Source organism: Limanda limanda, chromosome 8 (genome assembly GCF_963576545.1).
Source record: "Limanda limanda chromosome 8, fLimLim1.1, whole genome shotgun sequence".
Classification (NCBI taxonomy): domain Eukaryota; kingdom Metazoa; phylum Chordata; class Actinopteri; order Pleuronectiformes; family Pleuronectidae; genus Limanda; species Limanda limanda.
In genome coordinates this window covers 9585111-9600327 of record NC_083643.1, presented here as the reverse complement: position 1 = coordinate 9600327, position 15217 = coordinate 9585111, and the positions used below count along the sequence as shown (strand labels likewise).

General features: G+C 41.6%; 1 protein-coding gene across 1 annotated transcript; it reads right to left on the bottom strand.

Moving 5' to 3' along the window:
• Window positions 1-5017: 5017 nt before the first annotated feature.
• On the bottom strand, window positions 5018-13311 carry lrrc56 (leucine rich repeat containing 56). Its single transcript, XM_061076517.1, has 12 exons — window positions 13147-13311; window positions 12812-12899; window positions 12020-12080; window positions 10753-10849; window positions 10096-10293; window positions 7954-8131; window positions 7630-7860; window positions 7295-7362; window positions 6446-6588; window positions 6198-6307; window positions 5659-5911; window positions 5018-5195 (listed from the first exon to the last, which is right to left on the bottom strand). The coding sequence occupies exons 1-12, from the start codon at window positions 13309-13311 to the stop codon at window positions 5018-5020; spliced, it is 1770 nt and encodes a 589-aa protein (XP_060932500.1).
• Between the last annotated feature and the right edge of the window lie 1906 nt (window positions 13312-15217).

The window sequence follows — 15217 nt, the reverse complement described above, 5'->3', positions numbered from 1 at the left end:
GTAGATTACAGTTACCATTATATTACATATATCTAAATATTATTATTATAATAGAATTATATACATCGTAATATATCCAATAATGTATGTAAAATTGCAACAATAAATTCAAGAATTAAGTGTCAATTTCTTTTTTCAAAAACATGATAAATATATATAGTATGAAACTGTAAAGTATAAATGTTAAGTATTTTTTAGGATGAAGAAATGTGCTTGCATTTGTACGTGTTTAGCTCCAAAAAACTGACTGACTTCCCTTGATAACTGTTTATATGGAACATACTGTAGTTGAGCTGAATTTCCACGGCAACGTTATACAAAAATCTTAGCTCCTCATATATCTAATGTGAAAGTGCATTTCTGGAGAAGATCCCACACTCACAGAACTGACAGCAAAATGTAATCTGACTCCAAAAAGTATGAGAACCTCTCATCTCTCACATAAGAGGTAACTGAAATTGCAGCAGGTAGATTACAGTTACCATTATATTTCATATTGGAAAATGGATTTGTAACTAATTACAGTTTTAGCTTGGTTCGTTTTCAAAGATTACGCTTTGAGATTCCTTGTAGTTTGCGGACTACAGGTAATTTCACCTGAGGCTGAGGACTGTATATTTTCTAACAAAAAGCTGTGCTGGTGAAGGGGATGCTATTTTCAAAATATACAACATGTTGTAGCGTGTGTTCGAGGTGTGATGAGCAGGAAGAGTTTCAAGCGGAAGGTTATAATTGTGTCTGTAATAAACTTTTCACCACCCGAAAGAACCATTCATGAAAGCAAAGATTGTTTCCTAAACAAAGGCAAGGGAAGTCACCCATGTCAATCATCACTCATCTCAACAAGAACAGTTTTTTGGGGATCAAGATTGTGTAAACTGAAAAGATTTCTAAGAGATAATACAGCATTGAACCGCTAGGCAAACAGCTGGTGAACCAAAAGATCAAATATTGTGTCATCAGACTCCTATATGTGCAAATATCAAAGATTATAATACTTAAAAGCAAATATTTCACCTTCATCTTTCATCTCTCTGAACCAAAGATTCCTTTATTTACTAATCTTATCTGTGGTGCGAAGTGTGGCTTCGCAAACATGTGTAAGACTAAAATAAATGTTGTATTTGTCCTACAAATTACAATCACTGCCCTGAAACCAGTTTTTCTGAAGAGGAAACAGCTGAAAGGGAACGACAAAGCAGACAAAAACTACAACAGCTGTTAGTGGCTTTCTTCTGTAGGAATAGGTTATCAAACACACACTGTTAAGCCCTGGAACATATTCATTTAAAATTCATGTGTGCAGTATTAGTAGGCCAGAAAACAGGCTGCTATCTTAGACCCGTTGTATTTCCTCTTTTTTATCTTTAACTACAGGTAATCCCCACTGCCTCTAGCTGCTCGTATGAACACATGACCCTGAAACAGAATGAGATGTGAATGCAGCTTTAGTTCTTTTATATTCATTCAGCATTACAAAACAATGAGTGAGAGGATTTCCTTGGTAGTTAATTCTGATATGAGCTATCCCTAGACAAGTGTTTTTTTTTTTATTCATTGATTGTTTTCTCTATTAAAATAACAAACAAAGGTATATTCAGTTTTGTTTTGGGTGATTTCAGTTAAGTATGACAAAAATGATTATGACCAACCTTGATGGCACAATTCAGGTATAACAGGAAAAGTGTAGCCTATTAATACAACGATGAATACTTCATTCATTAATTTCATTGCCTTGATAAATTAAACTTTCTGAAGTAAACTTACTTCAGAAAGATTGTAATAGGAAGAAGTACCTGTGCAAAGGAGGATATTTGGCATGATTCTGCAAAAACTGGTCAACTGATTCCAAAAACATCTTTTGGAGCGGTGGAACATGACCCAAATAAAAACCTATTAAATTATCGGTGAGTATTCAGGTCAGGGAATGTATCCAGGAATCTTTTCATCACTTTCTTTAACACTGTGGACATGGCAATTCTTAACATCTTCTCCCATTTACCAAATAATATTTCACGGAACTTGGTGGGAAAAAAAGGAGACATATTTGGGCGCTGAAATGTGTGTGTGTGTAATTTTGTGCAGCCACTGTATGGTAATCTACATTTTGGCACGAATCTGGACAAACAGAGAGATCCAGGAATTGTTTTTATTACTTTCTTTGACATTGGAGGAAAGTGCCAAAGTGGGTGCCATTCCAGCTGTGAATACAGTACATTCGTGCCTTTTGAATACCATTAAAGACTGTGTTTCTGCCTTTGGCTGTGAAGGTGTCAACAGACAATGAATTATGCAGCTTAAATATGTTGAAGAGAAAGGAATTTTCCTTCTGGCAAGAACATGTACAGTACAAACTGCTTCTGCCGGGCCTGTCTCAACTCATTCTGTAGGTGTTTCCAGGTATACGTTCTGATGGAAAATGTTACCTCCAGTCAATAATATCTTCATCTTATACTATAAAAACTAACACACCTATTCATTTTCTCTGATAAAACTTAAACTCTGATGTTAGTTTATATAAGTTTTTATGTAGGTTGGTTTGTAACTGATATTCACAACCATCTTTTCAGTTGTGGCTATGTCTCTGGAAGCTTTGATGGAGACTTTAAAGGAATGTAAGTACAACCCACCTGACACCATCGTGAGCTGAATGGATTCATATCAAACACATGTGGTATTTGTTTTCCTTGTACCCACAGCATGGGCTGACACAGTTTCCTCTGCTTCAGTGTGTTAGAAATGTCAGTTTGTTTACCCGTGTGTGTGTGTGTGTGTGTGTGTGTGTGTGTGTGTGTGTGTGTGTGTGTGTGTGTGTGTGTGTGTGTGTGTGTGTGTGTGTGTGTCTGTGTGTGTGTCTATGTTTGTGAGTATATAGGACAGAGAGATGTATTAATTTGTTGATTTTTACTCTGTTATCTGTCATATTTACTTAAATTATAATATAATAATCTATAGCCTGTTGTTTATAATCATCCAAAGCAAATTGATGATGCGATTACACTGCAGTTCTCCAATGTTTTTAGATTTTTGATCAAAGAGAGCATCTTTATGGACCCTGACTTAGACACAGTCATAGTTTATTAGATAAAAGACACGATGGATGCTGTTAAGACTAGATAGTTTCTTCTCTTGACAATATGGATAACTCAAAATGGTATAAAGAAAATCCATCATTCCATATAAGGCATCAGGGCAGCCGAGTTCTTTCACCACATATCAACTAAATGAGGGAGGTAATAACTGGTATTGACTGGGGGAGGAGAAAGTCCGTTTTTACATGCCACTTTAGGTCTCCAGCTCTGAATACATATGAGAATAACCCCCTTTCCAAGAAATTACAGGAGAGTAAGTGTACACCCTCCCACCATGACACCATAAAAGGCCTCATTTTTCATTCCATCCACCTCCATCTGTGTCTTCAGACGTAATAGCTCAAGTGAGATTGAAGTTGGCCTGGAAACACCTGACAGGGAGCGAAAGGGGAGAAACAATCCCACAAGTGAAGCAGCTGTGTGAGAAAAAAAACATGTGTGTGAGAAAAAAAACGTTGGAAGGCGTATGATTGAAAGATTTGCTAGAAGATAACAAAGACGCTAACGGGTTATATAAGACCTGTCTCCTGGTTGAGTGGGCGTCTGTGCTTGCATGTACACACACATCATACATTCCTGTGTCTGACACGCGTACACCTCTTAATCCAGCACTGTTGGCAGGAGTATTAGTGCTCTCAAGGTCTAATGACGGGCCAGTGCTGTATTTCTTTGATTCATCTGACATCCTGCATGTGTGGATAGATCTGAGGCCTCGATGACAGAAATATGGCAAGTGTTTTATAGTGTGTGTGTATATTAGAGTGCGTGTGCACATGCTCACGCGGGGTATTCTCAGATAAGGTCGGGCAAGTTTGGAGTTGCAGCGATCTGGTTGTAGCAGTTTTCCTTGAAATGGAATTCCGTGACAAAAATCTTTGTGACACCTTCAAAACAAACAGCATCATGTGCCCCTGAAGAACTACACGGGTGTGAAATGTGCCTCTCTCTCTCTCTCTCTGTGTATGTCTGCCTCATCTCCTCAAATACTGATTGTCACGAGTCAGTGGGTAACAGGACAGAATCAGTCTGAGATTGTCCTTCACAGTACAATGGACATGTAATTCCCCCATAACTCCTGGAAAACAGCAGGATATGACACAGATAGAACATATCAATTCTAATAAAATATATGATCCAGTCCATTACTCCTGTTATAATACATAATCAAATATTTTGTCCTGCACCAGCAGAGGGAAAAGTCAATGTTTGCATGTTTAGTGTTTGTATAATGTGAATCACGCACTTGATGCCGTAGATGTGTTCACACACGGAGGAAAAGAATGAATCATGGGTTTTCAAGGGGGTGGATTTGAGGGGTTGTTTGCTCAAGGAGGTGAAAATGATTGATAGTTTTTCATTTAATGTTTAGAGATAGTGCCTCCAGGTGGCAAACAAACGTTATTACACCATGAATATCTGGACAGTCTGGACAATCATGACTTAACCAAAACCTCACCGTTCAGGGGTTATTAAAGAAAAATAATGTTAAGTATATAAAGTTTTTTTCCAATGTTTTATTTGTTTTTATACAAGGTAACACTTGAGTGTTGATAGTGAAACATTTCAACCTGAGAAATAGAAATATGAGGTTATTAATTACACACAACCTTTATTTTAAAAGAGGGATTATTTCATTACATCATATCCGCCAAATACATTTGTGTAACTTATTTGAAAGGATGTTGGTTCCAACAGCAGAGTTGTTGCTTTCAATATCTACTTCATCTTAAAATATAAAAAGAGTGAAAGAACATCTCATGGAAAAATACTGGAAAACCCGACATACACCTTAAAACATGGTACGAGTGAGGTTCAGAACAAAGTCCTGTTCAACGGCCTCCCCTGCTAAACCATGTTTTGATTGATAAGGAACAATAACACACTGTTCATACTCGTCCCTGGCAACGCATCAGCCCATTCTGCTGTCAGTCAGGATGTGAGCTCCCTCTGCAGGGCTGGAGTGTGTGGTGTGGGTGATGTTTCTGTAGAGCAGCCCTGGCTGTGTGAGGACGAGTGATTGCTGGCCTGTGTGGGAGCTTGGACATCTGAGGGACGTGGCGGGGCTTGTTGCCGGACTGTGCACTGGAAGAGTCCACGTCCACACTGGAAGACAGGGAAACTTTGTTTAGAACAACAACCCTATGTGAACACTTGTCATCTAATCACAGTGAAGTAACACACATGATGCCAAAGACAACTTTTATTATACCAGATTATTCACGAATCCTTGGGGCCCGTAGGTGTGAATGTTAGTGTGATGAGTTATGTGTCGGCCCTGTGACAGACTGATTCTGCCTCTTTTCCAGTGTATGCTGGGATTGGTAGAGCTAATGGGTCGATGGAAGTTAATCATTTTCTGAAATGTGTTTGATTAAGATCCATTATTCTATCAGCAAATATAATCAAGGAGTTCTAAACAGCAGAAACAGAAAACCAATATTTCCTGTTTATGCCGTATAAATTCATAGACTGATACATATAAACAATGCCATACCATGGATCCATATGCCCTTCAGCCGGGGCACTTGGTGGTGGCGGGCGGTGTATGTGTGCAACCTGAGGTAACCTCGCCCTGGTCACCTGCTGGACCTGCTGGATTTCCCGCTCTGTGTTTCCTGCTGCTGTGCCTATCTGCTGGGAGCACCTTGCTTTGCTGGAAACAGGTAAATGTTCTGAGTCGGCCTGGCTGAGTCGAAGCCGACGTGCACGAAACCCTTGCGGTTTGCGATTACCGGGAGCTGCTGTGGCACTGACAGGGGGACAAGGGGACAGCGAGGTGTCTGACGACAGGGACAGCCGAGCCACGTCAGGGGATCCGGCTTCTCTATGAGGCAGGTCTGTAAAAAAAAAAATCATTAAAAAAGGTTCAGGAGCAGCCATTAATCTCCTGCTATTTTATGTCTTTCTTTATTAACTTTAATGTTACTGTGGAATGAAAATCATTAGTTCTCTCATGTTTCACGTCCTTTTAGTAGCAACATAAAGCACATTCGTTCAGAGAGTACTCACCTGGGGAGAGAGACTGAAACGAGGAATCTTGGCTTTCACCACGCCTCTTCCCTCCACGTTCTTCATCACTCCTGTCATTCCCCATCCTGTCAAAACCTTCTTCTTCATCGTCATCAACATTATCATCATCTCCCCCCTCTTCTTCATCGCTGTGTCGAATAGCCAGGACCTGTGGTAATCTTTCCGTCTCTATGGCCTGGAGACGCCTGAAAAATGGAGTAGATAGCAGATATTTGTTGTTTCAAATGGTCTGTCATGGCAAGATGGAGGTTAAGAATTACATTTTGCATAATTTAGTGTATAATTTAGTGTTACGGAGAGGGAGCTCTGCAAGAAGTTAGTACCTGCTGTGCTGCTCCCGCCAAGCTCTGAGTTCAGCGAATACATCACCACGTTCCCCGACATCAGGCTCCTCAAGGTCGTACGTGTGCTCTGGTACGTGGATGAGCAGGTCGCGGGGGGTAAAAGTAGACTTGGTGGGCGCCGTCTATAAGAAAGAGGCGAGGGGGTGAATGAGTGTGTCGGTGGCAGAGGAGGCGAGAGAACATAACCGAAAAAATAGAGGCCCAAGAGTTGAGTGCATCAATTATGGATATACACTTGGGCAAAGGGCAGACGGAGAGGAGGGAAAACAAACACAACAGGGGCTCACTGAACAAGATTGACAGGAGAGAGGAAGACGTGTGTGTGTGTGTGTGTGTGTGTGTGTGTGTGTGTGTGTGTGTGTGTGTGTGTGTGTGTGTGTGTGTGTGTGTGTGTGTGTGTGTGTGTGTGTGTGTGTGTGTGTGTGTGTGTGTGTGTGGACATGCCAGTGTGACGGATCACATGGCGTTGGCAGCGAGGGCTCCATCTGTCACATCCCTCTGACACCGCTGCACCCTTCACACATCTCCATCCCCTGTGTCCTGCCACCGCTGGGCCTGTCCTCTCTCTCAGGCCTCTGTCCTCCTGCTAATACTTTGCTCTTTCTCTTCATATACTGACACGACATTAAAGAGATGAGGCTGCTGAAGCCAGACAGCCATAATGGGCCTGTCAAAGCCCATAGAGGCTTTTCAGTGGACACTAAATGCTCTGCTCTCCGGGACCCAGTGTGCATGATATGATGGATTGGTGCAGATTTGCTTTTTTTAAGGAACAAGGTGATTTTTTTTCACTGAAGGAATTCTGTTGTTCCAACACACACCACCTACCTTCAACTTCTCGCGTCTCGCTCGAATAGCTTGGACTGGGTTTCCACAGTACACGATCTTACCAGCTCCTTCAAGAGTCAACAGATTAGAGGATGAGAGAAAATCAAAGTCTTTTATCATAAATATTTCCTCTCAGTCACACTGCTGAGTAAATACTGGAGATGATCATGTTTATGCAGGGTGATGCTACTTAGAAGAAAAAGAAAATGACTAAGAAAACTGTGAAAAAGATGGAAATGCTTGTCATGGGTAATAATTTATAATTCTGATGAGGTTAGAGAGTTTGTGGTTGGATCATATAGAAGAAACAACACTGTGAAGAGACACTGGTTTACCATGTGTCAGGATGCTGGTTTCTGCTTCCACTGCTGCTATATCAGAGTCTGCAGAGCCAGGTCTGGATCCAGGAGGGGAGAGTACCCTTGACCTGGTCGCTGACATGGGTCTGGAGCCAGTCTGGGGTCTGGAGCCCGCTGATGAGAGTGGCCAGACACAGGAGCGGCTGGAAGCTGGGCGCCTGGCTGAGCTGGGTCTGCTGTCCGGCCACGCACCCTCTGCTGTCTCCTCTACAAACACAAAAGTGAGTGGCCCATTAAATACACCACTGTAATAAACTGGCCTGCCTCGACCAACTCAAAACAACATATAAATGCACACACCGTCCTCAGTGGCGCTCTGGGAGGAGCTACAGTCTCTGATGGAGTTTCGGAGAACGGCCCAGTCTTCTCCCATGGTGCCACTGCAGCTCAGACCGTCATCCTCAACCCTTATATTGTCAAGGTAATGAAGCTGAGGGACCAACTCCCTCACTGCAGCCCGATATCTATAGTCTGACGTCTGGGAAGAAGAAGCAGAGCAAAGAGACAGTGAAATGTTGAGGACAGATATGGGACAAAAGGAAAGAACAGGCAGTTCAATTGTATGTAGTCTTTTGTGCACTAAAAGCCATGAGTGCATTACGTAGCAGTGTTTTTAAGGATTGCATACTGTAAATAAAACATCAGAGCTATTCCTGTAGTGATTTCAGTTTATGGACTATAGTTAAAGACCAATGTAATGAACAGACTACTCAAATCTGCCCTTGACGTCGACTCATGCACTTATTGATGTGCTTGGTATTCCATCTGGCTCCAAAAATGGAATAATTGCACCTCTAACCTACATCTTATTCAATTTAACTGCAGTACGGAATAGTTTAGATATACTAAATAATACATAGCTGTTTAATATGGACTACAAGATGCCCATAGATATGATAAAGACCCAGGATATGTTGTAAAGGAGATGTCAGCTGACTCTTATAAATTATTTTGACCCGCATTCAATAAAGTATTGGTTTATACAGTCAAACAAACCCTGGGGTCCGAACACAGGACAGGTGCTAAATGTAACAATAGCATCACAAGATAATAATGCATAAAATAATGCCTATAAATTAGCCCTCATGATCTTTTTGCTGTAACTCATCTGTAAGATCTAACTTTTTAACACTAGGGGAAGCTACATAGGCCCATTAGGGGAGGGGCTTGGCACTCCTGCCCTTCACCAAACCACACTGTTGCAATGAATGAAATTTTAAAAAAGAGAGCAAGAGAGAGGGTGGCAACGAGGAAATGAGAGAGAAAAGAGGGGGAGAATGATGGCTGAGTAAGAGGAAGTAGGCAGATATATGTGTATATCTGTGTGTGTGTGTGTGTGTGTGTGTGTGTGTGTGTGTGTGTGTGTGTGTGGTGGATACAGAGAAAGAGAGCAAGAGGAGTGGCAAGAGAGCAAACCCGAGTCCCCCTCAGTCACTACAAAGCACAGGCCTAATGCATATTCAGCTCAGCATCTCCCTTCATTGCCCCAGTTTCCTAATTAATGCTCGGCTGGTGGGTGTAAATAAACACATTCACTGTGGCCCAAAAAAAAAAAAAAAAGCACACAGTGTCTCGAATCCATGGAAGGTGGAAATGCAGCTTCTATCGCCACTTTATTTGCTAGACATTTACATCAAATTATGAATGACAAGTTTTCAAAGATCTAATATGCACTGTAATGTAAACATAAAGCTGTGTCATTGTGTCTCCACAACAGAGTGTGTCTGATACGTGGCTGTTGAATATTTTGATCCCTCCTCCTCTCCCTCTGTCCTCTGGTTCGTCGAAGACCCAGATACAGATTGATGAGATCATTGATATTTTCATGTCTCAGCACACGCTAATGACATTATGGCCATTAGCTATTGAAGCCACGGAGGCTAACAATGTTGCTGCACAGGCTACACAACACACTAAATGGAACCTACATCAAAAACACGAGTTGGTTTTGTAAGTTGGCTTCTCCAAACACTTGCAGGAACGCGGACCAGCTTCCTTACTCAAGCATTTTTCTTTTAAGCTCCTAATCTTTGTTTTTATTCTATCTTTTCCGAGATTGCTGTGACTCTGAACCTTGCACAACTGGTTCCTTCAAGTGGTGTGAAACCAGCAAGAGCTATTACAGAGTTTTTATCATATTGTATATCGTACTTGTAATTTAGATAAGATACACATGCATAGAAAACCAATAAAAACCCTGATTCATCTCCATCAGATGTATTTCCTGCAATATTATCCTTTCATTGTCAACCTTGCACGAGGCCACAATTGATGGTCATGACCTATTGATCTGGGACTTTTGCAGCAAACAATAGAACAATGTTAATAAGTATCAGTGTCTGCTGACTCATACAGGACAAACAGATAAGACTTATCTGTATTACCGTATTCAAGAGCCATCTCTTTTCACAGTATATTATAACAAATGTATATTTATCCTACCTGAGGGGCAGTGGGGGTTGGGCGGACACACACAGGATTTCCCTCCAGGGTGAGTTTCTGGAGTTTGCCACATAACCCCAGATACTGGACCTGGACTAAATCATCCACATCGTTGCCTTCCAGATCCAAAAGCTGCAGGTTCTCCAGCATGCCAAGCTGACTCAGGTCTGACACGCTGTTGTAGGCCACATACAGCTCCTGGGGGAACAGGGAAATGACGAACAGAAAGTGTTGACTGGCAGAAACCAAGGAAATATGTGATAAGACAGAGAGAAAAACCAGAAGACATACAGTTTGTTATAAACAGAGAGCCATAGAGACAGATTAGGTATCTTCTCCTCTCACAGATACCTAAGATTAAAACTTCCCTGATCACTAACATGATCTATTACATCATTACTTAGGAATTTTCCATCGTGGCTGTATCGATGCTGTAATGTTACTGGAATCTGTTGCAAGTGCAACACAACAAATGGGATTTATGTTCAAGTTAAGAAACAAATTCAAAAACCAATATGAAAACTTGATTGACTTGATATCTGTTTCTTTTAATCAATATATACATTTTTAACCTCTTAAAAGTAATGTTAGTCAAATCATGGTTTTTCTTCCCCTCAACAGTTTGATGAGTGGTTGAACTTCCTCTTTAAAATCTACCTCCAGACAAGAGAAAGAAGAAATGCCATCTAGGTCTTGTAGGCAGCAGCGAGACATCCACAGCACCTGCAGATGGGAGAGGGTGGTTCCCAAGTCTCTGAGAACACAAAATAGAGCAAAGTTGATTTAGAGGCAGGGAGAGGGAGTTGCACAACACTGTGAAACATGAATGAGTCCCTCCAGTCCCTTGGCCACTGCAGCTACAAGCTCCTTTCTCTTCCCGACTGTGCAACCCTCTCTTTCTGCCTCCCACTTGTCCCTGCAGCACACCCCTGCTCTGACCCTTCCACCAGAGCCTCATTCAGTATATCTTCAACCCTGTTACACCCTCTCCACTACAGCTCCCACAGCCCAGAGCAGGAAATGCTATCAGAGGCAGTGCACGTCCGGCTGGCTCTGCTCTGCTACTCTCAGGGTGGAGCACACAGGGCCCTATCTATCTGTTGTGCTCTCTGATCCCTCAGCAGTCTTTGGGGAAACAATTCTCCACCTGTCCTGTCTTAAGGACAATTTACAATATGTGTTTCTCATTCTGGAAGTTTATTTCTGTGGTTGCAATCAAACTGGCAGTGGAATCTGGAATAGTCTGTGCATGTTACTTGTCTTTTTTCCCAGGATGAATCTGAAAAGTGATACACCACAAAGCCCACTGTGTCCTTTTGTGAGACAGACGTGTGAACCTGTTCTCCATGTGAATCTATCTCTTAGACTGCGCTAAACACAACGTCTGATGTCGTGTGGTTTACAAGCTGCAACATGTATCTGCCGCACACAAACATTTTCCTGTTGGAAAGCCTTGGCTGAAGCAGAGCAGTGCTCTCCACCTGCACCACAATCCCACAACCCTCCTGAACCGACTTTCTTCTTCAAAGCGCCGTCTTTATATGGCTTCCAAAACCTTGTAGTTTCTTGTAGCACCCATGTGACCCGTGTAAAGCCTGACAGTAATCCCCATGGGTCCATCCCGGCTCGTGGTCAAATTACATTTCTGTTTGAGGAAAGACCTGGACATGCTGGCTTTGCTTCTAAACACTAGCTAAATATAAAGTGGGTCAGAAAGTGTATATTAGAAGCACAAATTCAGTTTGATCAAATACCGCATTTCCCTTTCGGTTCCAGGATTTACAACTTCTTGAAAATCTGTGAAATTGCAAGAGGTAATGTCGACATAATGAGTCTGTTTGTGTGTGTGTGTGTGTGATACAAGGCAACAGGTTGCATTTCAAGACTACAGAGGAGGCAACATGTTATGCAACTTTACACTTACCTCACTGACATGATCGCGCTGTTGTTCATTTTCAGCTGAACAAGCTTGGGCAAGAGGGCACCTGGAAGATCGTCACATAAACCAAACTCTTTCTAATTACATCAGATTGGGGATTTTTCAAGATTTTTCCACTCTTAAACTACCTTTCTGATTCAATTCTAAAATGACTGCATCATGCGTTTAACCTAAGTTAGCTGGAGAAAGTAGCACTGATAGCTGCAGGCTAGGCATGATTCACATGTACAGACAATATTGTGACATGTCTGCACTCCTTGTGTAATCTAGGACTTTAGATCGAAGATAAGTACAATGAAGATGATCTTCCACAATGATTAGTTCATTTTTGCATTCAAGTTTGCACAATTAACAGAAAATCTTGTATGGATAAAGTGTACATTATAATGATGTCGTTATTACCTCTGCCAAGGAGGTTGTGTTTTCACCCATTTGTTTGTTGGTTTATTTGTATATCTATGTGTGAGCAAGATTACACAAAAACAACTGCAGGAGCTTCATGAAACTTGGTGGAATGATGCTGTATGGGTCATGGAAGAACGTGATGAAATTTGGTAAAGATCTGAATCAGTTTTCACAGGGAATAATCCACATGTAAGGAAGTGATGTATGAAATTTGGTGCAACTTGAGGAGACTGCTGGGTCTTGGTATGAGGTTTTAGTCTCTTATTCTGTTAAGGTGAGCTGTTTTATATATGCAAACTTTCCACTAATAAAAGTTTGAAAAAGTAAGCTGTGATCTGCCTTTATAAAAAGCCATAGTCGTGTACATCTTACCGAAGTTGCCCAGCGAAGTTTCTTGTGTGTCTACGCAGATCTCCAGCGAGGTCACAAACGAGAGGTCCCAAGTTCCACATAGTGATTTCTGTGTGGAAAGTAAATGGACAGCACAATAACGGACGTCTGAGTAGACATTGGCCTGGATTGTATCTTTATTTTACTCAGTTATTAGTCAGTATTTGCCTTGGATGTTCACCTATAGCTCTGATGGAACAGGTTATGTGAAGCCTGTGGTATGAAGTGATTCTCTCTGCCCACCTCACCTTGAAACTGTTCTTCTTTACATCGCACACAACAACACAGCCATTGTTTATGGTTCAGTGTGAACCTACCAGCTTCTCTGCAGAGAGGTGAAGCTCCACTTCTGTCTCTGGGTCCTCGCAGGGCTTAGTGGAGGGAGTTGGGTTGATCTGACCTGATCCACTCAGCTCAGTCACCAGGACCCGTGCCGAACCGGGCCGGTCCTTCCGGGACACGGGCCCATGACAACAGCTCATCTCTAACGACTTCCTGAAAACGCACGACACAAACGTATACGTATTTTCTGGCTAGCAACAAATAAACAAACAAACCAGCGCTAATTGCTTTTCTACCATAACGCAATGGAAAATCAATTAATATTCCACTCTGAGGTAATTACAACGAAAGGTGATTCTGATCTAATGTCACATATCAGTTTTACACAAAATAAATGTACCTGTTATAGAAAACTCCAGCTTCAAGGGGAAGTCCTCGCATTTCACAGGCTGAAAACACTTGGTAGCAAAAGTTTGCTTGACAACCACAGACGACTTCCTGGATACGGCACAGGGCGACCCGCGGCTCCCTGGGAAATGTAGTGCATGCAACAGGTAATGTCAATAGAGTGTATATAAGGTTGTGTCTAATAAAACCAGTGCAGCCCGTGAGGATGGGATTCAGATATCAGGTCTCATGTTCTGCTACTGTTATTAAAGATTAATTTAGCAAAACTCTGTAATACTACTATCCCGGTGGTCCGGTGCTGCCTTCAAGTGCTCGTTGTAAACTCTGGGATTGGAACCGTTAGTTTTTAAAAATTCATGTCAAGTCAATTGGGATCATCTCAATTAATGAAAGGAACGTTTATGTGTTTCAACAATCATTTTCTTAGTAGTTGAATATCTCACTGACACACACATAGTATTTTTGATGCGGTTTCAGGGTGAACAAGAGCAAATTAGGGCATAATCGTGTGTTATTTAATGAAACCTGATAATGTGATGTCGTGAATTTTTGCTATTTCACTGCACTATGACTATGTTTAGACAAAAATAATGAGAAAATGACAAAGTTACTATTAAATTACTATTAGTAGAAGTACGTGAAATGGAAGTACATCAGTAAAGAGGTACTGTATATTTGTTTTGAACAAACAACAACATCCAGAGTATGACCACAGGCCGAGAAAAACAGCCCATGTAAATATCTGCAGTGATTTCACCTCTTGTCAAATCTAGGGGTCACTTTGTGAATCTGACTATCACAAACGTCTGTCTGTCCATATGTGGAACGCATAGCTCGTAAAACGTTTGTCTAATCGGCTCCACACCCTCCACAAAGTTTAGTGCAGATTTAGTCACGACAAGAGACTATAATCATCCTCAATGCAGATACACCAGGTAGGATGAACACAAAGTTTTGTCATCTTAAACTGTGTATAAAAAGGACACAATGAAAAAGGAGTTTATTGTGGAGCAGTTTACTCTGACGAATGACAATAAATCTGAAGTAGACTCCAGAGCATATACCACAGGCCGAGCAAACAGACCATGTAAATATCTGCAGTTTAGCGATTTACAGTACACATGCAAAGCGTGACACCGATTAGACGGACGTTTTGCGCAGTGCAGCTTTTGTCTCGACAAGAGACTATACAATCTTCAATGCAGATAAACAGAGGATGTTAAAGCACCATGTTAAAGCCCTATGAGACAAATTGTGGTGTGTGAATATGGTATTGTATATTCTGAGCAGCCGAGATGTCGATGGCGGTGAAGTTGAAGGAAGAATTTTGCGGACCCAGAACTAGCTTGTATAGTAAAAGTTTATTACAGAGAAGTTCACAGATCAGGACGGGCATCCAGATACCCGGAGACGTTCCCAGCCAATGCAGAAGTCTAACATGCAAGGGTCGAGTACACAATATATAGAGGTTGCCTACGCCCATGACAATGTCTCACATCCCATGGTTTAGCAGGACATGACTGCATGGGCCTGAGCATATGATATTTAAAAGAAACAATGAATTCATAAGTACGTGCCTCGAGCTTAGTAGACGAAGACCCATGTTCTATACTCATCCATTAACAGGTCCGAGATCATTCCCTAGGGGAAGAGAAATGACGAGAAATACAAATCATGAGGGCAGAATGCTTAAACATG

What these genes read in the sequence shown, in the direction of transcription:
- lrrc56 (XM_061076517.1), bottom strand. Translation starts at nt 13,311, where the DNA reads ATGAGCTGTTGTCATGGGCCCGTGTCCCGGAAGGACCGGCCCGGTTCG. An exon ending in CAACCCCCACTGCCCCTCAG is followed by an intron (nt 8,132 to 10,095) that starts GTAGGATAAATA and finishes TCTTCTTCCCAG; the next exon opens with ACGTCAGACTATAGATATCG. An exon ending in TGGCGGGAGCAGCACAGCAG is followed by an intron (nt 6,308 to 6,445) that starts GTACTAACTTCT and finishes TCCATTTTTCAG; the next exon opens with GCGTCTCCAGGCCATAGAGA.